This window comes from Gnatocerus cornutus, chromosome 1, assembly GCF_029298725.1.
Source record: "Gnatocerus cornutus isolate USDA-ARS CGAHR chromosome 1, icGnaCorn1.1, whole genome shotgun sequence".
Classification (NCBI taxonomy): domain Eukaryota; kingdom Metazoa; phylum Arthropoda; class Insecta; order Coleoptera; family Tenebrionidae; genus Gnatocerus; species Gnatocerus cornutus.
In genome coordinates, this window is record NC_142233.1 from 16,381,528 (window position 1) to 16,403,040 (window position 21,513).

Below are 21,513 nucleotides of genomic sequence, written 5' to 3' on the forward strand. Positions count from 1 at the left end.
TCCAAGTGGGGTTCTACCAGAAAATACTTTTTTATTAAACAGTGCCTTGCACTACAACTAACTTCGTCCATTTATATTACTCCTAATAAAATAAAGAAAAATTCACAGAAAGTGTCTCAGATCACGTTAATACTATTCGTTACTGCCCCATCCTGTTCAACAAATTCAAGATATAGCTGCCCAAATCCTCATCCTGATTGGTCCACGACACATAAACATTCTTCTGTTCGTCTTCATCTCCTTCCACCTTCACCAGAACGGACTCGATCGAGATCTCCCCCTCAGCAAACGTCACAGCCCACTGAGGCAGATTCTCCTTAATAAAAACGTGCAGTTTATGAGCCGTCGCCAGAGCCGGCCCTGTATCACTAATATGCACCGTCGACGAAAACCTGATTACGTGCCTGTTAATACCCGCTTCTTTGCACGCTTCCTCCACGTCCATCAAACAGACGTTGTTCTCCTTCATCACCAGGACGCCATGGAGAGTCCGCCGCCGCTTCGGATCCGGAGGCAACGCGCTGAACTTCTTCGTTTCGTTCTTGAGGAGCGGCAGCGACACGTCGACGGGGATCTTCACCGGGGTGGTGATGACGCACGTCTCGCCATTAGCGGGGTTGTAACACTTGACGTTGAACTCCTGGTGGATCTTCTGCTTCAAGAACTCCATCTTCTCGGCTTCGCCGTGGACGAGCATGACGTTGCGCGGCTCGCAGTGCTGGATGAGCTGCATGATGCCCTTGGCGTCGGCGTGCGCGGAGAAGCTCATGTACTCGACGGACATCTTCACCTCGACGATCTGCTTGTTCTCGAACTCCACGCGCTTCGCGCCGTTGAGGATCTTGTGGCCGACGGTGCCTTGCACGCAGAAGCCGGGCATGATGACCATGTTGTTCTCATTGGGGGCCCACTTCTTGAAGATCTGCAGGCTGAGCCCGGCGTGCAGCATCCCCGGGGTGGCGAAGACCACCATGGGCCCGGGGTTATCGATATACTGGCGGTCGAAAGGCTTGATATGCTTGAAATCGAACATGTTGCGCTGGACGAAGGTCTTCCGGATCTTCTGGTTCGTCCACGTGATGAACATCTTGTAGTAGTTGTTGGCTTTCTCGGTGAGGCCGAGGGCGAAGTACACGGGGGCCTTGAGGTTCATGCGCTCCCAGTAAGTCTCCAGGAGGATGCAGAGCTCCTGGGCGCGCCCCAGGGCGAAGACCGGGATGAGGACCTTCCCGCCGCGGTCGATGCACTCGTGGACTTTCTTCAGGAAGTCGCGCTCTCGACACCTCTTGGAGTCCCGGATGGTGGTGGCGTACGTGGACTCGGAGATTAGGAGATCCGGGCGGCACTTGTCGATCCAGGCAGCCCCCAGGTGCCGGTCCGGCGTCATGTTGTAATCGCCGGTGTACACCACCGACTGCGACCCCACCCGGATCCAGAACATGGCAGCCCCCAGGACGTGCCCCGCGTAGTACGCTTTGATCTCGATCTCGCTGTCCACCATCAGCGACTGGTGCAGCGTCACCGCCACCACCTTCTTCATGCAGTCTTTGATCATCTGCGACGTGAAGAAGTTCAAGTCGCCTTTCTTCTCCACCGACACCTTCCGCATGTCTTCGAGGAGGATGGGGGCGATGGCCTTCGTCGGGTGCGTCATGTAAATGGGGCCCGAGTAGCCCACCATCTCCGACATGTAGGGCAGCGCCCCGCAGTGGTCGAGGTGGAAGTGCGAGATGATGACACAGTCGATGTGCGACGTAAGGGGGCCCTCTTGAGTTATGTACGAAAAGTCCGGGAAGCGGCGCTCGTCGTTGAACCCCATGTGCATGCCGCAGTCGAGCATTATGTTCTTGCCCCCCATGGAGAGCAGAATACAGCTGCGCCCCACGTCCTGACCGGCCCCCAGAGGAGTTATCTTAATATCAGGCATGGCGCGGAAAAAGTGAGGTTATATTATTGTTTAGCAATGTCAAAACTATCACAACGATGTTATGAAGTTCTAGAGGGAGCACGTTCCACCACGCCATCTCGTAGCAATCATCGGAACTAAACACGAAATGAGTACAGTGACGGACAAAAAAAGCTGGACATGCGAAAATTGCTTTATTACCCCCATAAATGATGTAGTCATTTTTATGGTAATTCTTTATCAGAGAAACGACAAATAAGATAAAAACTATAAGTTTGCATGCAATTAATTGCTCTCGTCCGCATTCTCAAGATCACAATCGACCACTCCACGCCGTGATTCGCTTATCATATCATCGTTTTTGTCCCCGCATTCCAAAAAACGAGTTCAGCTCCATCTCCCGCGCCTAGATAAGATCTCTTATCAGTTCGCACCTTTAAACCTCCATGTAAATTGTAAATAATAAAGATCATAGGTTAAGACTCATTCCAAAAGTGCGCTCACACCTGTTAACATGTTCTGGAACTTGTGTTGTTGTGGCCGGAAAGACGCCGCCGCCGCCCCTTTGGAAATGACAAATTCTTCCAATTCCGGTAAGTCTGCATTTTGCATTTTTTCTTCTTCGTGTTTCAATTGAGGATTTTAGCGACTGATGAATCTCACAATACTCAAATCAGTGTTATAAGCGGGAAGGAAGAAGTGACTGGAGGAAGAACGCGGACGTTTTCGCAGAGCAGTGGAAATAGCATGTTTAGTGTGAAATCGTATTATAGTGTCAATTCGAGATCTTCCAAAGGCGATCAGGACTTTTATAGTATTTGTAGTGTGGAATCGTATAAGAGTACATAGGTTGTGAGAGATTTGTTATTTTTTGGATACTTTAATAAATTAATGTTTGTTATTTAATCGAGTTATCTTTTGATTTTGACAGAGCGGACTGTCATGACGTCATTGATATGACACATGACGTTTGGGAATTGACATGGAGAATTACATATTAAGGCGGTTAAGATTCCATGGTTTGCTTTAGCGTTTTCGCGTTATTATTCGTCTTCTTCTCTTTTTGCTTTTTTTCCACCTTTTCCTTCTTCTCCACCTCCTCTTCTTCCTCCCTCTTCTTTTCCTTTTTTCCCCTCCTATTTTTTCTCGTATTATATCTTCTATTTTTCCTTCTCCTTCTTTTAATTAATTTTTTTTCTTTTCTTATTTTTCTAATTTTTCTCTTCTCCTACTTATCCTCCATTTTTTTTCTTCTTTTCTTTTACCTTCATTTCCATTTCATTCTTCGTTGTTCAGCTTTTCCTCCTTTTTCCTCCTTTCCTAGCTCTTTTTTTTTCTTTTTTCTCTCCTTTTTTTCCACTTTTTCACTTTTTTGTTGTTTTTCTCCTTCACATCTTCTCCATTTTCTTCTCCCTTTTCTTCTCCCAGTCCTCCTTCTTTTCTCTTTCTTCTTCTTCTTTTCACCCTCTCCGTCTTCTTTCTTTTCTTGTTCTTTTTCTTCGCCATCTCCTTCTCCTCTCTTTCCTATTTGCCCCCTTATAATTGTTATTCACTTCCCAAATCTTATACTCTACTTTCTCCTTTTCCTTCTTCTACTTCTTATCCTCCCTTCTTTCTTTCTTCTCTTTAATATTTTATAACTTCTTCATTCTACTCCTCATCCTCCTTTTCCTCTTCTCCATTTTCTTTTTTTATTCTCCATCTATATTCCTTTTTTTTTAGTCAGGTTATTTATCAAAACTGTCATGACGTCATCGAACTGACAGATGAGGTTTTGGGATTAACATGAAGAAATATTTACAAACGCTATTTTAAATTCCAAGGCTTGCTTTGGTGATTTTCGGGTTATTCTTCTTTTCTTGTTTTTGCTCTTTGTTCATTTTTTCCTTCCTCCCTACCTCCTCTTTTCTTTCACAATTTTTCTTCTCCTTCTCCCCCTACCGCTCCTACTGCACCTTTTCTTCTTCTCTTTTTTTTTTAATTCTTTTACTCCTTCTTTTTATTCTTCTTAATTATTCTGGTTATTCTTTTTTTTTCCCATTCCTATTTTCTTATTATAATCTTCTACTAATTATTTTCTCTTTTTCTATCTATTCTTCTACTTCTTCTATTTCTTTTTATATTTTTCTTTTATTTTTCTAGTTCTTTTTCTGCTTATTTTTTCGTTCAGCTTTCTTTTCCTCTCTCTCTCCCTACTCTACTTTCTCTCCTTCCTCATCTGCTTTTCTTTCTTCTTATCCTCCTTTGTTTCTTTATCTTTTCTTCCTTTTTCTCGATCTTCTTTCTCCTCTTTGTTTTTCCTCTTTTCTTTTTCTTCCATTTTTTATTTTTTTACCTCTTTTCTGATCTTCTTCCCTATGCTATCATATTTCCTTTTTTTTTTTTTTGGTTTTCAACTTATAGACTCCATCTTTTCTTTTTCTTCTTTCTCCTTTTTTATCTTCTCAATTTTATTCTTCTCCTATACCTTCTATACCTTTTCCTCCTCCTCCTCCTTTCATCTTTTTCTTCTTTTCCGATTTCATCATGTTCTTCTTCTCTTCTGCTTTTTTTTTTCATTCCCCTTTTTTTTCCTTCTTCTTCTTATTCTCTTCTTCTCCATCTTACTACTCTTCTTTTTTTTCCTTTATTTCCTTCTTGTTCTTCTATTTTTATAATAAATGATGTTATTTAGCCAAGTTATTTACCGGCTTTGACAGATTTGAACTGTCAAGACGTCATCGAAGTGAGTTTTTTTTTGTTTTATTTAGTATTGACCGTTTCCTATTAAATTTCTACCAATTTGGCTTTTGCATCCTCTCATCTTACACTAAGTAATGCCGTCTTTTTTTATTTTTTTTGTTCTTTCTTGGAACTGTCAAAATCAAACTTGATAGTTTGACAAATCACGTGACACAAACACGTTTTACGTGCTCCCTCTAGAATTTTGCAACACCTTTTCACCTGACGTTGACATTTGACATTAATCTAACCTAATTTACTTGTCACCTTGACAGTTCCATCACAAAAAACTTTATAAAACAGTACTGAATACCCCCTTTGAACTTCGCGACTTTCTCCCTCAAGATGCGCCACGTGAAACTCCCCGGCCGCAAAATCGCCACCATAAAAAATCAGGTAAACTAATTTTTTCCATTCTCTTCTCTTTAACTCTTCATCGCAGATTGGGGGCATCCTCCAACAACTCAACAAATTCGACGAAAGCGAGAAAACGGAGGTGGTGTCGTACATCCAGAGCTACATCAACGAAGACACCAAAAGGCCCCTTTTGAGGAAGAAAAGACTCCGCTTGTTCAAGCCCCCCAACTTGAAACGCGTCGTGTACAAATGTCGCGTGTGCGACGTCCGAGAAAAAACGAAGAAGGTGATGCTGAAGCACATGCAGACACACGTGGGGGCCCCTCGTTCCTGTATTAGATGCAAAAAGACGTTTAATGGGAGCGCCGCGTTCAAGTGGCACCAAAGTTGCTATTGCGCCGTTGCGTTGAAGAAGATGAGGTACACGTGCAGCATGTGTCCTCGAGTAAGTTGTGTTTTTAGGGTTTACTGGGTGTTGTAAGGTGATTTGAAGGAGTTTATCTCGAAACGGACTCTGCAGAGCCACGTGCAAGGCCACAAACGGAATAACTGCGCGTACTGCGAGAAGGTCTTGACCAGGAGGAAGCAGCTCATTCGGCATTTGTTGGAGGAGCATTCTATCAGACTTGAGCGGGACACGTATAAATGCGACTACTGTGAGAAGAGGTACGGCTATTCTTCTTCTCTTTGTTCTACTTGTTCTTCTCCGTATTCTTCTTTCTTCTTCTTTTTTTTCTTTTTTTCTTACGTTTTTCCCTTCTATTTCTTCTTCTTTTCCATCTCTTCCTCATTTTTCTTCTTCATTTTCTTTTTTTTCTTCTGTTCTTTTTTCTGTTTCTCATCCTTCTTCTGTTTCTTTCTCTTCTACTTATTCTCTTTATTCTTTTTGTTATTCTTTTCCTTATTTTTCTTATTTTTCTACTTCTTCGTCTTCCCCCCGATTCCTCTTTCCACTCTTTTTTAACCTTTTCCTTCTTCTCCTTCTTCTCTTTCCTCTCCATCTCCTTTTTCTTTTCCTTCTTTTCTCTCTTTTACTTTTTACCTTTTTCTCCTTTTTCTTTTCCCCATCTACTTCTCTTTTTCTTTTTTATTTACTCTTTTTTCTTCTTTTTTTTCTCATCTCTCTTCTCTTTCTTCCTCCTATACTTGTTCTCTTTTTTATTATTCTTCTTTTTCTTATTCTTTTTCTTTTTTTCCTTCTCTTGTTTCTTCGTCTTCTCTTCTGATTCCCCTACTTTTTTAAATTTTTTCCTTTCTGTTTTTCTTTCTTCCTCTCCACCACCTCCCTTTTATCCTATACCTCTTTCTCCTCCTTTTCCTCTTCTTCTTTTTTTCCATTTCGTTTTTATTTTGTACCTCGTTGTTCTTCTCCACCTCTTCCTTCTTCTTCACATTCTGCCTTTTTTCCTCTTTTTTCCTTTTTTTTTTCTTAATTTTTCTGCTTCTGCTTTTGTTCTTTTTTTTACCTTTTCATTTTTCTCATTATTTTTTTTTCTTTTTCCTAAGTTTTTTCCTACTTATTTTCTTTATTTTCTTTTATTCTCTTTTTCCGTTTTCCATATTTTTATTTTTATTTCTTCTACTTTTTCCTTATTCTTTTCCTCATTTTTTTCCTTGTTAATTTTTTTCTCATTCTTTTTTTTTCAAGGTTTTTTCTTCGTTTTTATTTTTTTTTTTGTCCTTTGTCTCCTTTCCTTCTCTGTTCTGCTTTCTTTTCTTCCCTTTTTCATTTGTTTTTACATGTCTCCTTTACCTTTTTATCTTTTTTCTTTTTTTTTTCTTTTCCTTCTTTTTTTCCTCCCTTTTCTTTTTTTGTTGCTCTTTTTCTCTTCATTCTTCTTTTTTTTCTTTGTCTTTTTTTTAACTTATTCCACTTATTCTTCATTTTCTTCTCTTTCTTCCTTTTTTTTAATAACTTATTCCTTTTATTTTTCGACTTCTTTGACTCTTTTTTTACTTTTCTACTTATTCTTTATTGTTTTTATTCTATTTTCTCCTACCTTTTCTCTTTTTTTCTCTTTCTTGTTTCTCTTATTCTTTTACTGATTTATTGTTTTCTGACTTTTATTCTCGTCTTCCTTCTTATCCTTTTCTATTCTCATTCTCCTCCTTTTTCTCTGTTTGTTTTTTACCTTCTTTCTTTTTTTTTCTCAAGCTCCTCTTTTTTCTCTTCTTCTTTCTTTGTCTATCTTTGTTTTCCAGCTTATTCTACTTATTCTTTTCCTTTTTCTTCTCTTTCTTCTCTCTTTTCAAATACTTATTCTTTTAATTCTTTTTTTTTTGACTCCTTTTACTTTTTCTACTTATTCTTTATCGTGGTCTTACTATTTTTTCCTATCTTTTCTTTTTTTCTCTTCCTACTTTGTCTTATTCCTCTACTTATTTATTTTTATTTTTGTCTCCTTTTATTTTTCTTTTCCTTTTTTTTTCTTTTTTCATTCTCCTCCTTTTCCCCTTTTTGTTTTTTTACCTTCTTCTTTTTTTCCAGCTCCTCCTCCTCTTCTTTCTTTGTCTATCTTTCTTCTCCAGTTTATTCTACTTGTTCTTTTCTTTTTTCTTCTCTTTCTTCTCTTTTTTCAAATACTTTTTCTCCTTATTCTTCTATTTTTTCGACTCCTTTTTTACTTATTTATCTTTTTTTTCTTCTTATTCTTTTTTTTCCTTTTTTTGTTCTACATTTTTTCTCCTTTTTTTCTTTTTCAATCTCCTATTCGTGTTTCTCCTCTTTTCTTATTTTCTCTTTTTCCTCCTTTTCCTTTTTATATTTTTCGCGTTCATCTTCTTCTTTTACTTCAGCTCCTCCATCTTCGTTTACACCTTCTTCTACTTCTACTCCTTGGTTTGTTTCCTTTCATTCCTCTTCTTCCTGTTTTATTTTCCTTCTTTTTTTCACCTTTTTTTTTCTTCTCCTTGTTTTCCTCCTTTTTGTATTAATTTCTTTGTGATCACCTTAGATACATCAAAAAGTGCTCCCTCTACTACCACTTAAGACAGCACCTCCCGGACAAGTGCGTCTGCCTGGAATGCGGCAAGATCGACAACACCATAGAAGAAGAAGAAGAACACAAGCGCCAACACGACCTCCAGAAGCACTTCACCTGTGCAACCTGCGGAGACAAGTTCTCGCGGCGCCAACAATACCTCTGGCATTTAAAAGTGAGTGTCATCCAAACAAACGTGCCGTTCCTATGGCAACGACGATCGCATTGGCGCACACCCGTCACGTGTCCCTCACTTTCAGCGCCACAACCAATACAAATGCGTGACGTGCAACGAGAGCCACGCCTCCCGCACCAAGGCGATCAAGCACAAACAAGACGGGCACGAAGTGGAGGGACTCGAGCCGCGGTTTATTTGCCCCCATTGCCCCCTGGCGTTCCACCGGGAGAGTCGGTTTCTTGTCCACATGAGGAAGCACACTGGTAAGGGTGAGAGGGTCGCGGGAGGTCTTGAATTTTTGTTTGATTGCAGAAGAAAACAGAAATGTCAACTGCAAGTACTGTAAGAAGACGTTCAGCTCTCCGTACGCCTACTACAAGCATTGCATTACGATCAATCACGAGAAATTCAGTCCGGAGATCAACGACATCGTTTGCAACAAGTGCGGGAAGCATTTCGCGAAACGTTACGATCTGAGGCAGCACATGTATCGCGTTCATAACGTCTCGAAGGAGTTCGTTTCGTGTCAGCACTGCCAGTACAGGACGGTGCACAAGTGTAATATGGAGAGACACATGGCGCTGCATTACAGGAGGGAGAACCAGTACACGTGCGAGTACTGCGGCAAGAGCTGCGACAGCATTTCCAGTTTGAATGATCACATTACTTACAATCATGTGCAGGTAGGCTTTGGTTCGTTTTGTGGGTTGGCAGCATTGTCGGGAATGTCATGCGATTTTTAAATGTCAAACCACTGCTCTGGTTATACTTTTTCTCCTTCTCTTTTCTTTCTTTCTCTTTTTTTTCCTTTTTTTTTATCTTTTTCTTCTTCTCTTTTTTCCCTTTTTCTTTCTTTCCCTATTCTCTTTTCTGCTTCTTCTTTTTTACTCTATACGTCTTCCTCTTCCTTCGTTTTCTTTTTTTCTTCTTCTTTTTTTCCCTTACTTTTTGCCTTGTTCATTTTCTTCTCCTCCTTACTTATTCCCATTATTCTTCTATTTTTTTCGTTTTTCGTTTCCCTTCCTCTTATTTTTTCCATTTTTTTCTTCTCTTACCTATTCTTCTTTTTCGTCATATTTTCTTTTACTTTTTTTCGCCTCCTTTTTTTAATCTCTTCTTCATTTTTATTTCTGTTACTAATTTTTATTATTCGTTTCTTTGTTTTCTTTTTTTACTTATTATTTATTTTTTTTTCTTCTTTAACCGCTTATTCTTTTTTTTTTCCTTCTTTTTCTCTTTGTTTTTTTTCTCCTTTTTTTTCTCTCTTCTTTCTTCTTTTTCTTCTTCTTTTTATTTTGCATCTCACCTTCTTTCTTCCTTCTCCATTTCCCAATCCGCCTTCTTTTTCTTCCTTTTTTCGTCTCCTTTTTTGATCATTTCTCTTTCTTCTTTTCCTACTTATTCCCTTTTTTATTTTTTTCTTTATACTTGTTCACTTGTTCTTTTCCTACTTATTCTCGTCATTCTTCTCTTTTTTCTTCCGCTTCTTATGTTTTCAATTTTTTTTCTTTTTTTTTCTTCTACCTAATCTTCGTGTTTTTTTCGTCTTTTTCTCCTTATACTTTTCCTATTATTTTTTCTTTATTTTTATTCTGCACTTATCCTTCTTTCTTTCTCCTTTTTCTCCTGATTTTTCTTTTTTTTTCTCCTACTTATTCTTCGTTTTTTTTCGTCTTTTTCTCCTTATACTTTTCTTACTATTTTTTCCTCTTTTTATTCTGCACTCATCCTTTCTTTCTACTCCTCCTTCTGTTTCTCCTTTTTTTCTTCCTCTATTTTTCCTCTTCTTATTTTTTCATTTTTTTCTCTTCTTATTTTTTTCCTTTTTTTTTCTTTTTATTTATTTTGCTTTTCATCCTTCTTTCCTCCTCTACCCAATCCTTCTTCTTTTTTTTCTTTTTTCTTCTCTATCTTTTTCTTATCCGTTATTCTTCTCGTTTTTTCTTCCCCTTCTTATTTTTCTTATATGGCTTTTTCTTTTTCTCTTATTCTCCTTTTTTTATATATTCTTATTTCCCTTTTTCTCCATATTCTCCTCCTCCATTTTCACCGTTTTTCTTCTTTTTTTCTCCTTATACATTTTGTCCTTTCTCTTCTTTTTATTCTTTTTCTCATCCTTCTTCACCTCTCTCTTCCTGCTTTGCGTCCTCTCCTTTCTCATTTCTTCTTCTCTTTCCCCTTCTCCACCTATTATTTTTGATTATCCAACCTTTTCTACTTCTTTTTTCCCTCCTTTTCTTTTTTTACCTTCTCCTTGTTCTTCTTTTCCACCACCTTATCCTTCTTCTCCCTCTTCTTTTTTTCTCCATCTTACCCTTCCATCTTCTTCTTTCTCTATCCTCTTCGTTTTTTAATTTTTTTTCTATTTTTCTGCTTTTCTTTTTCTTGTTTTTTTTTTCTTTTTTTCTACTTCTCTTTTTTTTTGCTCTTTTTCTTTGTTCTCTTTCTTTTTCTTTTCTTATTCTGTTTTTTCTTCTTTTCCTACTTATTTTCTTTTTTTGTAATATTCTCCTCTTTTTTCTCTTTTTTTTTCTTTATTTGTCCTTATAATTTTCCTCTTTTTTTATCTCCTTGATATTCTCCTTTGTATCTTTTTTCACCTGCTTTCATGCTTCATGCTTCCTTTTCTTGCTCGTCTTTTTTTCTTTTCCTTCCCTTTTTTCTTTTTTTCATTGTCTAGCTTTTTCTGTTTCATCTTTCTTTCTTTTTCTTTTTTCTCATTCTCCTCTTTTTCCTCCATTTCTTTTTTACCTTCTTCTTGTTTTTTTCCTCCTCCTTCTTTATCTTTTTCTCCATCTAATTCTTCTTTTCTTTCTTATTCTTCTTCTGACAAAAACCCAAAGAAATTAATAAATTTCTTTGTATTTTTGTGGGAAGACCTGTGTCAGCTCTTCTTGTTTTAATGATCACATTACATTCTTACAATCATGTACAGGTAGGCCTTAGTTCTTTCTGTAGGTTGGCAGCAGTGTCAACAATGTCAATGAATTTCAATCATCAAACCACAGTATAATAACTAATAGTGACCCACAGAAAAGCATTGACACTGCGCCACTGGTTGTACTGTGGCCGAATTGTCTCCAGAACTACCAACTTATAAAAAATTAAACGCCTCTTCTTTTTTTCAGACAAAACAATTCAAATGCGACAAATGCGACAAATCCTTCAAACGAAACTCGGAATTAGTCCGCCACCAAGACAGCCACTCCGACGAACGCCCCCACGTCTGCACCCTCTGCGGCAAATCCTACAAAAGAACAAACCACCTAAAACGTCACGAGCATCAAGCGCACCAGATTGTGAAGGAGTCGCGAAGAATCAAGAAAATCGCAACGGAAGAACCAGAGGAGAAACCGGACGAAGAACAAATTTCGATAATTGGAGTTTTGGAGCAACAGGAAGTCATGTTGACTTTCCCAGGAAGTCTCGAAATGAGCGCCGGAAGTAACGAGCAGTTTGGGTACTTTTTACCAGATAAAGGGTGGAGCGTCAATGAGGAGCTGTGCAAAGTGTACAAAGATGTGTCGTTCGGCTTTGGGGGTCAGGGGGGTAGTTAAAAGTTGGTACTTTTGATGATGTGAGGTTGGTACCACGTTGACGTTAATTGAACGGCCTGTTATAAAAATTCCCCCAGTTGTTATCACTATTATTATTTTGCTAATTTATTGCAGATAAATCAAAGCATTAGTTTGTATCCTTCATTGCGAATGATTAGTGTAAATAAATATTTCCGTTTTTTTAGTTTGTGTCGTTGCCACCCGACTAAAACGAATTTCCCCAACCAGAATCCCGATCTTGGCGCAGTGTAGAGCGAATTAATAATTGGGGAATTATGTCCGGAAACGGAAGTAATTCCAGTGAGAAACAAGCAAAAACGCAACAGGAAGTGGTACGATTTAAAGTAGTTTGGTGTTTTTGTTTCGACGGGGTTGGTACCACCCGTTGTCAATTTCGAGTGTAAATTCGCAAATTCGCTCCTGTTGACTGCTTGTTATTATTTTATTAGTTTGTTTCCGTCTAATTTGACTGTTAAATTCGCGTAAAAGAATTATTTTCGGCGTTTTTTATAAAATGGCGTCAGTGTCGCCACCCGTGCCGAGCGAAATTCCCCAACGGAAATCCCGCAACCTGCATTATAACCTTGGCGCCGTAAAGCAATGAACAAGTCAAATCGTTCGGTATAAAAAGTGTCGTCGTCTTGTGTATCACTTGTGTTGTGTTTTGCTGGGATTCAAAGACAAGAAACGACCCGTTTTGGATAATAAACGATGATAAAATCAGTGTTTGAGTGTGTTTTCCTTCTTTTCGCCAATGAAAAGTAATTAGCATTATTGGATTTGGCCAAGGTAAGTTAAAAGTTTCATCATTTACTAATTTTGTTGTATGAGCTAATCTCCGACATCGTCATAATCCGAATATTAACACCAGTTAACACCTTTTCAGTCAGTCGATTGTTTCAACGCCTGTTTGAAAAATCGTTAGAGTTAACCTATATTTTGACAATTGGATTTGAAAGGGTTGCAAACTTTGTTTTTATTTTTAGAAAATTCGGGTCTTATGTAAGGTTTTTGGCGTTAAACTGCTCGAATTAATCAGTTTTCATTTAACTTCCGAAGGTGGTTTAACCAGTGCGACCATGAATCAAACTTGTGGGTTAAAGTTCAGCTAATTGGAAGATTTGTGCAGTGGAGTGATTCATTGTCTGTTTATCTTGCGTTATAAAAATGATTTAGCAACGATTTCGGATTTACGAGACTATTATTCTATTTTTACGTTTCTTGCACTAGCCCTGATTTTATGGTGTCTAGGAGGCCGTGCGGTTTTTATATGTTGGTAGCATTGTCACGAAACATGATTGATGATGCGGAGCAGCCGAATTGTACGATTTTTCTACCACTTCTACTTTTTCAGATACGTGAGTAGTTACGTAGCACCAATTGATTTTTTTACACGTCGGCCTTTTTGTCTCAACTTCCTGGTTTAAACTACACTAGAATGACAAGGAAAAAACACAGATAAACAATGTAATGACAGTTAATTACAAATTCTCCTTTTTTTTCTCCCGATCTTCCTTTTTTTCTCATTCTTTTTCTTATCCTTTTTTTCATTCTCTTTCTTGTTCTCCTACCTATTTTTCTTATTTTTTTTTCTTATTTTTCTCTATATTTTCCTTCATTCTCTCAGTTTTTCTTCTTTTTTTTCTTTATACATTTCGTTTTTTTTTCTTTTTTTGTTTTTTTCCACCTTTATGCAACCTTTTCTCCTTTATTTTATTTTTACTGCCCTTTCGTTTCCTTTTCATTTTCCTTTCTTTCCTCTTTTTCTTCTTTCACCTCTCCTTGTTTTTCTCCTCATTTTTTTTCTTTTCCTTTTTCTCCTGCTTTTCCTTTTTTTCTCCCGCTTTTTCTCCTTTTTTTTTTCTTTTTCTTCTGCTTTTTTTCCATTTCTTTTGCTTCTCCCTTTTACTCCTTTTTTCTCTCCCTTTTTTTTTTCTTTTTTTACCTTTTGTTCTTATTCTCTTTTCTTTTTTTTCTTCTTTTTCTACTTAATCTCTTTCTTTCCTTTCTCTTTTTCTCTTTTTCCTTATCCTTTTTTTTATACTCTTTCTTCTTCTCTTTCATCTTCTCCTACCTATTCTCCTTAATTTTTTTCTCCTACTTTTTTTTCATTTAATTTCCCTTCATTTTCTTTTTTTCCTTATACATTTCGTCTTGTTTCTTCTTTTTTTTTGTTCTTCCTCTTAACCTTGTTCACCTCTTTCTCCCTGCTTTGCGTTCTCTCCTTTTTCTTCTTCTTTTCTTTCTCCTTTTTCACCTATTCCTTCTCATTTTCCAACCTTTTTTCTTTATTTTTATTGCCCTTTCTTTTCCTTCTTCTCCTTTTCTTTCACCTTCTCATTGTTCTTCTCCTTCTTTTGCCTATTCTTCTCCTTTTTTTTCCTGCTTTTCCTCTTTTTTTCTCTTCTTCTTTTCCTTCTTTTTTCTTTCTTTTGTCTTCTATTTCTTCTACTTCTCCTCCTTTTTACTCCTCTTCTTAGTCCTCTTTCTTTCGCTGCTTGTCTGTTTTTTACCTTTTTTTTGGTCTTTTTTTCTTCCTTTTCTTCCCCTTCTTCATCTCTTTCTTCTTCTCCTTTTCCTCCTCAAATTCTATTATTCTGTTTTTAAGTTTCTTGCGTTACTAGACCTGATATTATGGAGGTCCTGCGGTTTTTACAGTTGGTAGCATTGTCACGGGACATGTTTAACCTCAAATGGAGCAGCCGAATTGTACGATTTTTTTACAACTTCTTCTTTTTCAGATACGTGAGTAGTTACGTAGCCCTACTTGATTTTTTTACACGTCGTCGGCCCTTTTGCCTAAACTTCCAAGTTTAAACTACACTAGAATGACAAGTAAAAAACACAGAAAAACAATGTAATGACAGTTTATCATGGCCTACATGTCGACTCGCGTTAATTGGCAAATTTTCTTTCTTTTTCTCTTATTCTTTTTCTCCATATTCTCCTCCTCCATTCTCTCTGTTTTTTTCTTTTTTTCTTCTGATACATTTCGTCCTTTTTCTTCTTCTTCTTTTTAATCTTCTTGTCCTTCTTCACTTCTCTTTCTCTGCTTTGCTTTCTCCCCTTTCTCTTCTTCTTTTCGTTCTCCTGCTACACCTATTCTTTCTCATTAACTTGCCTTTTCTTCTTTTTTTTTGTATTTGTCCTGCCTTTCCTTTTCCTTTTCATTGTTCTTTTTTTCCTCCTTTTCTTCTTTCGCCTTCTTGTTCTCCTTCGCCACCTTCTCCTTCTTCTCTCCCTTCTTCTTTCCTCCATCTTATCCTTTCCTCTTCTATCGTGTTTTTCTTCTTCTACTTTCTCTTTCATCTTCTTATTATTTTTTTTCCCCTCTTCGAATTAATCAGTTTTTATTTAAGTTGAGTAGGTGGTTTAACCAGTGCGACCATGAATCAAACTTGGAAGATAATTGGAAGATTTGTGCAGTGGAATGATTCATTGTCTGTTTATCTTGCGTTATAAATATGATTTACCAACGATTTCGGATTTACGAGACTATTATTCTATTTTTACGTTTCTTGCGTTGCTAGCCCTGACTTTATGGTGTCTCTAGGAGGCCGTGGGGTTTTTACAGTTGGTAGCATTGACGCGAAACATGTTTAACCTCAAACGGCTGCGTAACAGCAGAATTGTACGATTTTTCTACCACTTATTGTTTTTCAGACACGTAAGTGGTGGTGACGTAGCACCACCCGAATTTTGAACATCTCTCTTTAAACTGTAGTTGTCAAGGAAAAAACGCAGAAAAACAATGTAATGACAGATTATCATTACATCTTTACATGGCCTACACTTTGACTCGCCTTAATTGGCAAATTAAAGAGAAAAACAAACAAGTTTCTCGTTTAACAACAAAATGACAACAAAATATGTGCTAAAGTTTTTCATTTTTTTCCAAACACTCTTTTCCTGTTTTGCTCGAATGAAAATAAAAATCGCCGCGTTTATAACATCCTGTATTATTCAATGAACGTATGCAGGAATCCTCTAAATTTGTAATAGAGCTAGAGGAGGAGGAGATTCGGTTACACAGCAGGCGGATCCGTTTCTCCAGTGGCGCGAGGATACATCAAAACTGTTGCGAAGTTTTACAGCGAGATTACATTACCGATACCATTAAATTACAATCGCAGGTGGCTTGGGCGAAAAAATCGTGTAGTAACTGAGGCTTAACGTATTGAGAGATTTGACAGTTCAAATGCACGGCCTGCCTAGAATGGACGTTTAAAGTCTTATTTTTCGCTCGCGACTGTACTTCTCGAAGTGGCAATTTGCGTTTTGGATAAGTAAATGTCAAAGTGAATCATCAGATATTCCGTCTTTGGCCTTTATAAATATTTATGCCAATGAAACTGTGTTTTAGCCAACGAAACTTGGAAGACGAGGGATTTGTTTGTTTTGTCGAACAATACCGCTTTTACCGCGTCTGTTTAACCGCTGCAATTTTCTGGCGTTTTTGTGCTAAAACGATTTTTGTTTTTTTTTTGAAATTCGAAAAACTATGTGAATCCACTTTCCACGGTCGATTTCTCGCTTGAGTTTCGGGTGCTCAATTTACGCAGAATTACGCGCAGATTCCAAATCCATGCTCAAAATCCCCGTACGATAGCAAATAATCGAGTTATTACCGATTGAACTTTTGGACTTTGTTTATTTTCGAAATTTTTAGTGCTCAATATCTCTGAAACTACGAGAGATAGAAACACGCGGTTTTCGCCATTGTTTTTCTAGCGCCTTTCTTGATTAGAATCCGGTCTCAGATTTCTAAAATTCGATTGTAATTTTTTTTTTGAAAAAAATAAAAATTTTGGATTTTTGTTTTTTTACCACCACTCGTAAATTACTTGTCCTACCGGTCTGAAATTTTGACAGAAGATAGATGTTGAATTGCTCTTTTGATTGATATGTCACTTAATGGCATTAAGTGTTGTTTACGCCCTGATAACGTTTCTTGAAAATCACCTGCCTAAAAGACCTGCTAAAAATTTATTTCGGTTAATATTTAGTTCATTTGTGAAGCAAAATTAAGTTATTTTATGTAGAATTTCACACTGAATCCAAAATTGTATTAATTTTTCACATACGTCAACAAATTGTTGTGGTCAAATTGCGGATCGTCGCTAGAGGGCTAAAATTCTGAAGGTCCGCAAATATCAGTGCTCAATATTTTGGAAACTAAGTCAGATAGAGAGATGCGGTTTTTGTTATCGTTTTTTTGATGTTTTCTTTAATAAGAAATCGTTTTTACATTTTCCAAAATTGGATTTTTTTTTCGAAAGGTATATTTTCGAGTATATTTCGGTTAATATCTTACTAATTTTTGCAGCAAAGTTAAATATAGGATACTCATTTTACGCAGAATTTCATGCAGATTCCAAATCCGTCCTCAAAATCCTTGTAAGATAACAGATAATTGAGTTATGGCAGATTGAAATTTCGAAGTTGTTTTTTTTTTTTTTCGAAATTTTCAATGCTCAATATCTCCGAAACTACGAGAGATAGAAAGATGCGGTCTTCGCCATTGTTTTTCTTGTGCCTTTCTTCTTTAGAAACCGCTCTCAGATTTCTAAAATTTGATTATCGTTTTTTTTTGAAAAAAAAAAAATTTTGAGTTTTTTTTTTTTGACCGCCCCTCGTAAACTATTTGCCCTACTGGTATGAAATTTTGACAGATGAGAGACGTCGAGTTGCTCTTTCGATTGATATGTCACTCAGTGGCATTCAATATCGTTTTCGTCCTGAAAAAGTTTCTTGAAAATTACTACAAAAAGACGTACTGAAAATATATTTCGGTCAACATCTTCGGAGCAAATTTAAGTACAGGATACTCATTTTACGCAGAATTTCGTGCAGATTCCAAATCCGTGTTCAAAATCGACGTACGACAACAAATAACAGAGTTATGGCCGATTGAAGTTTTAGTTCCGAAATTTTTTATTCTCAATATTAATCATGACTTTTTAGGTTTTTTGGCCGCCACTCATAAACTATTTGACCTACTGATCTGAGATTTGGCCAGTTCATAGATTTTAAGCTGCTCTTTCGATTGATGTATAACTCAAACATATTAAACGTCGTTTTTGCCCCAAAAAAATTCATTAAAAATGACCCAAAAAAAACATGAAAACCGATTTTGGTCAATGTCTCGTTTATTTGTGACGCAAACTCAAGTTATGTGTGCTCATGTAACGCAGAACTTCACGCAGAATCCAAAACTGTGCGAATTTTATCATATTTATAACTGAGTTATGACCGATTGAATTTTTGGGTAGTTGCCAAACTACTCTATAAAACTCTCAAATTTTTGCGATGGATATCTCTCTTATTTTTGGCGCGAACTTAACTTATTATATCTCATTTTACGCAGAATTTCGCGCAGATTCCAAATCCGTGCGCAAAATCCACGTGCGACCACAAACAACTGAGTTATAACTAATTGAAAATACAATACAGTACACGACCGCAAGCGCGTTTTGACACTTCTCAAAATTCCCCTTTTTGACTAATTTCGCTATGTAATGGTACGATGAATGGAACTATTGTCTCTCATTCTAAAAATAGGTCGTTTGAGAATAATTCTTGCAATTAGTCGTACTTGGATTTACCGGAAATGACACCAAGTTTTTTAAGTATAGTGCACTGGATGACTGTATTGTTTGCTAATTTAACATATTTCGCGGGATGACGAGGAGGATTATCAACGCAAACTGAGTAGTGTTTGCGTAACTGACAGTGCTACCAACATATTTCACATTTCTAGGCCTTCGTTTCCTTCGCGTAAGTAAACAACAATTGCAACTTAACATTGTCGCGAGTATTTTTGTTTCGATTACTCAGAACATAAAAATAGCCAATTACACGTTCGAGCAGGTCTAAAATATCGCGAACTGTGGCGATTGTGTTGTAATTAAATTTAAAGGAGTTGATAATTGAGTTAAGAATTTACCGTTGTTTACTGAGAAAGTGGCCGAAGTAAAAGTTTTGCGGTGGAGGAAAATCGATATTCGAGACGGGGGACATAATCAACAGGGAATTGATAGATACCTTCCAATTATGGGCGATAAAAGAACAAAGGCTGCTGTGGGAGGGTGATAGTTTGGTGTAAACAGAGCTACCAACAGCTATTAAATGCACTATACAGTTGACTTAAAGTTGGCATTATTGCCCCTCCACAAAATCTCCGTTTTGACAGTTGGCGGTTTTAAGGCAAAATGGCGGATCTAACATGGCGTCTTTGTCTATTATTTAAAGTTGGCACCATTGCTTCCTTGGCGTTTGTCCATTGTGACATAAAATTGGCTGTGTATTTAAGTTTGCGTTTCTCAGACAAAATGGCGGATCCAACATGGCCGTTTTTTCTCATTACTTAAATGTTGGCAATTTGTAAAACTTTCAAATCTAGGATTGTTTAGTTCGTTTATTTTTTTGTTGGTAGCTCTGTGACATTATGCTTCAAATGGTCAAGGTTAGTGACAAGCAAGGCTGCCAATATAAATCTGCCCACAATTACATGTTGGTATAGTTCGTACAGTGAGAGTTTGAATGACAGAAAAGTCACTAAATCTACGCAATAAAAAGTGTACCATACGCGCGAAATTTAAAATAACAAAATAACTTCAGCTACTGACAACCCTGCCAACCCATTTCGCGTAGGAATTTAGTGTTTTTAGTGTATTTTGTAGCATAATTTGCTGCCAACCTATATGTCATCTGTCGAAATCTCGAAATCTCTCACCGGATATACTATAGACCTGTCAGGTGCAAATTCAAACTGCCAACAATCTGAGTGACACACATGCTTGCCAATATAAATACAAATATTTTGATGCCGTTGCATTTTTCTACGTGTTGGTAATTCTGTCAACGAAACTGTCATGTCAAAATGTTACAATTGGATGTCAATTAAGTAACCTTAAAATGTCACTTTGAGAGGCACTCAGGGCTGCCATCACAAATCCAAAATTACTACAAATGGTATCGTTCTGACCTTCTGTGCACAAAGTTAAGGGCGCGAAATTTTAATTTTAAATTAATAGTTTTTACATGTTGGTAGCTCTGTCAAAAATGTAACAATTGCACGTCAAATTGTCAATCTGGGAGATCCTCAGGGCTGCCAATACAAGTCCAACATTACTAGAAATAGAGTTATTGATGTTGTCACTAAAGTAAAGTGTCCGAAATTTTAAATACTTTTTTGCTTTTTTCTAAAAAATATTTTGTTATGGTGGTAGCTCTGTCATAATGTAGTAACTGCGTCTCAATTATGTGTAAATTCAAACTGTCAATTGAGATACACTCAGGGCCGCCATTATAAATCCAAAATTACTAGAAAATGTATCGTTCTGACGTTGTATCACTAAAGTAAATGGCGCGAAATTTGAATTTTAAACAGTTTTACTTGTGAAAATTTTGTTTTCGTTGCATTTTTTGCCAAACAAGTCCAAAATTACTAGAAATGGTGACGTTTTAATATTGTGTCACCAAAGTAAACGGCGCGAAATTTGAATTTTAAATAGTGTTTTTGCTTTTTTGTAAAAAATAGGATTTTATTATGTTGGTAGCTCTGTCAAAATGTAGCAAATGCGCCGCAATTATGTGTAACTTCAAACTGTCAATCTGAGAGACCAACATAAACCCAAAATTACTACAAATGGGGTTTTTATGACCCTGTGGCAGCAAAGGAAATGGCGCGAAATTTGAATTTAAAATTGTTCGTTTGCTCTCAGTGGAAAATGTGGTTTCGTTGCATTTTTTACATGTTGGTAACTCTGTCAAAGTGTCACAATTACACAAACCCAAAATTACTAGAAATAGTCTCATTCTGACGTTGTGTCACGAAAGTAAATGGCGCGAAATTTGAATTTTAAATAGTTTTCTTGCTCTCATCGTGAAAAATTTGTTTTCGTAGCATTTTTTACACGTTGGTAGTTCTGTCAATTATGTAACCTTAACCTGTCTATTTGAGAGACACCCAGGGCTGGCAATTCAAGTCCAAAATTACTAGAAATGGCGTCAATCTGACGTTGTGTCATTAAAGTAAAGGGCGCGAAATTTGAATTTTTAATACTGTTCTTGCTTTTTTGTTACATTTTGTAGTAAATGGCGCGAAGTTTAAATTTTAAATAGTTTTTTTTGCTCTCATAGTGGAAGATGTGATTTCGTTGCATTTTTTACATGTTGGTAGCTCTGTTAAAGTGACAATTGCTCGTGAATTATGTAACCTCAAACTGTCAATTTGAGAGACACTCAGGGCTGCCAATACAAACCCAAAATTACTAGAAATTGTTTCATTCTGACGTTATGTAACCAAAGTAAAGGGCGCGAAATTTAAATTTTAAATACTTTTCTCGCTTTTTTGTAATAAAAATCATTTTTTAGATGTTGGTAGCGCTGTCAAAATGTAACAATTGCACCTCAACAATGTATAACTTTAAACTGTCAATCTGAGAGACCCTCAGGGCTGCCAATATAAACCCAAAATTACCTCAAACGGTGTTTCATAACGTTGTGGCACAAAAGTAAATGGCGCGAAATTTGAATTTTAAATACTTTTGTTGCTCCCATGGCGAAAAATTTGTTTTCGTTGCATTTTGTAAATGTTGGTAGTTCTGTCAATTATGTAACCTCAAACTGTCAATTTGAGAGACACTCAGGGCTCCGAATACAAGTCCAAAATTACTAGAAATGGCGCCAATCTGACGTTGTGTCATTAAAGTAAATGGCGCGAAATTTGAATTTAAAATAGTTTTCAAACATTTACATAAAATCGACTGTGTATGTTCGCGTTTCTTAGACAAAATGGCGGATTCAACA

At 37.0% G+C, this 21,513-nt stretch overlaps 3 protein-coding genes and 1 long non-coding RNA gene across 4 annotated transcripts in view; 3 read left to right on the forward strand and 1 right to left on the reverse strand.

Annotated features, from left to right (window-relative positions):
- Window positions 1–18: 18 nt before the first annotated feature.
- On the reverse strand, window positions 19–1,984 carry IntS11 (integrator complex subunit 11). The gene has a single exon (XM_088030067.1). It carries the CDS (start codon window positions 1,925–1,927, stop codon window positions 140–142), a length of 1,788 nt encoding a protein of 595 aa, XP_087886193.1. The 5' UTR covers window positions 1,928–1,984; the 3' UTR covers window positions 19–139.
- Window positions 1,985–1,996: 12 nt separating this feature from the next.
- LOC148180553 (uncharacterized) lies at window positions 1,997–2,759 on the forward strand. The gene is made up of 2 exons (XR_015769611.1): window positions 1,997–2,499; window positions 2,553–2,759. It is a non-coding gene; the product is annotated as an uncharacterized LOC148180553 (long non-coding RNA).
- A 2,013-nt stretch (window positions 2,760–4,772) lies between these two features.
- On the forward strand, window positions 4,773–11,884 carry LOC148180554 (zinc finger Y-chromosomal protein 2-like). Its single transcript, XM_088032151.1, has 7 exons — window positions 4,773–5,023; window positions 5,070–5,429; window positions 5,478–5,650; window positions 7,939–8,140; window positions 8,226–8,406; window positions 8,456–8,826; window positions 11,272–11,884. Exons 1-7 carry the CDS (start codon window positions 4,973–4,975, stop codon window positions 11,698–11,700), a joined length of 1,767 nt encoding a protein of 588 aa, XP_087888277.1. The 5' UTR covers window positions 4,773–4,972; the 3' UTR covers window positions 11,701–11,884.
- A 379-nt stretch (window positions 11,885–12,263) lies between these two features.
- LOC148180555 (oxysterol-binding protein-related protein 3-like) overlaps window positions 12,264–21,513 on the forward strand; it is a 40,455-nt gene continuing 31,205 nt past the window's right edge. The window contains exon 1 of the mRNA XM_088032137.1: window positions 12,264–12,489. The gene's annotated coding sequence lies outside the window, so the exon portion shown is untranslated. The remainder of the gene's footprint in view (window positions 12,490–21,513) is intronic.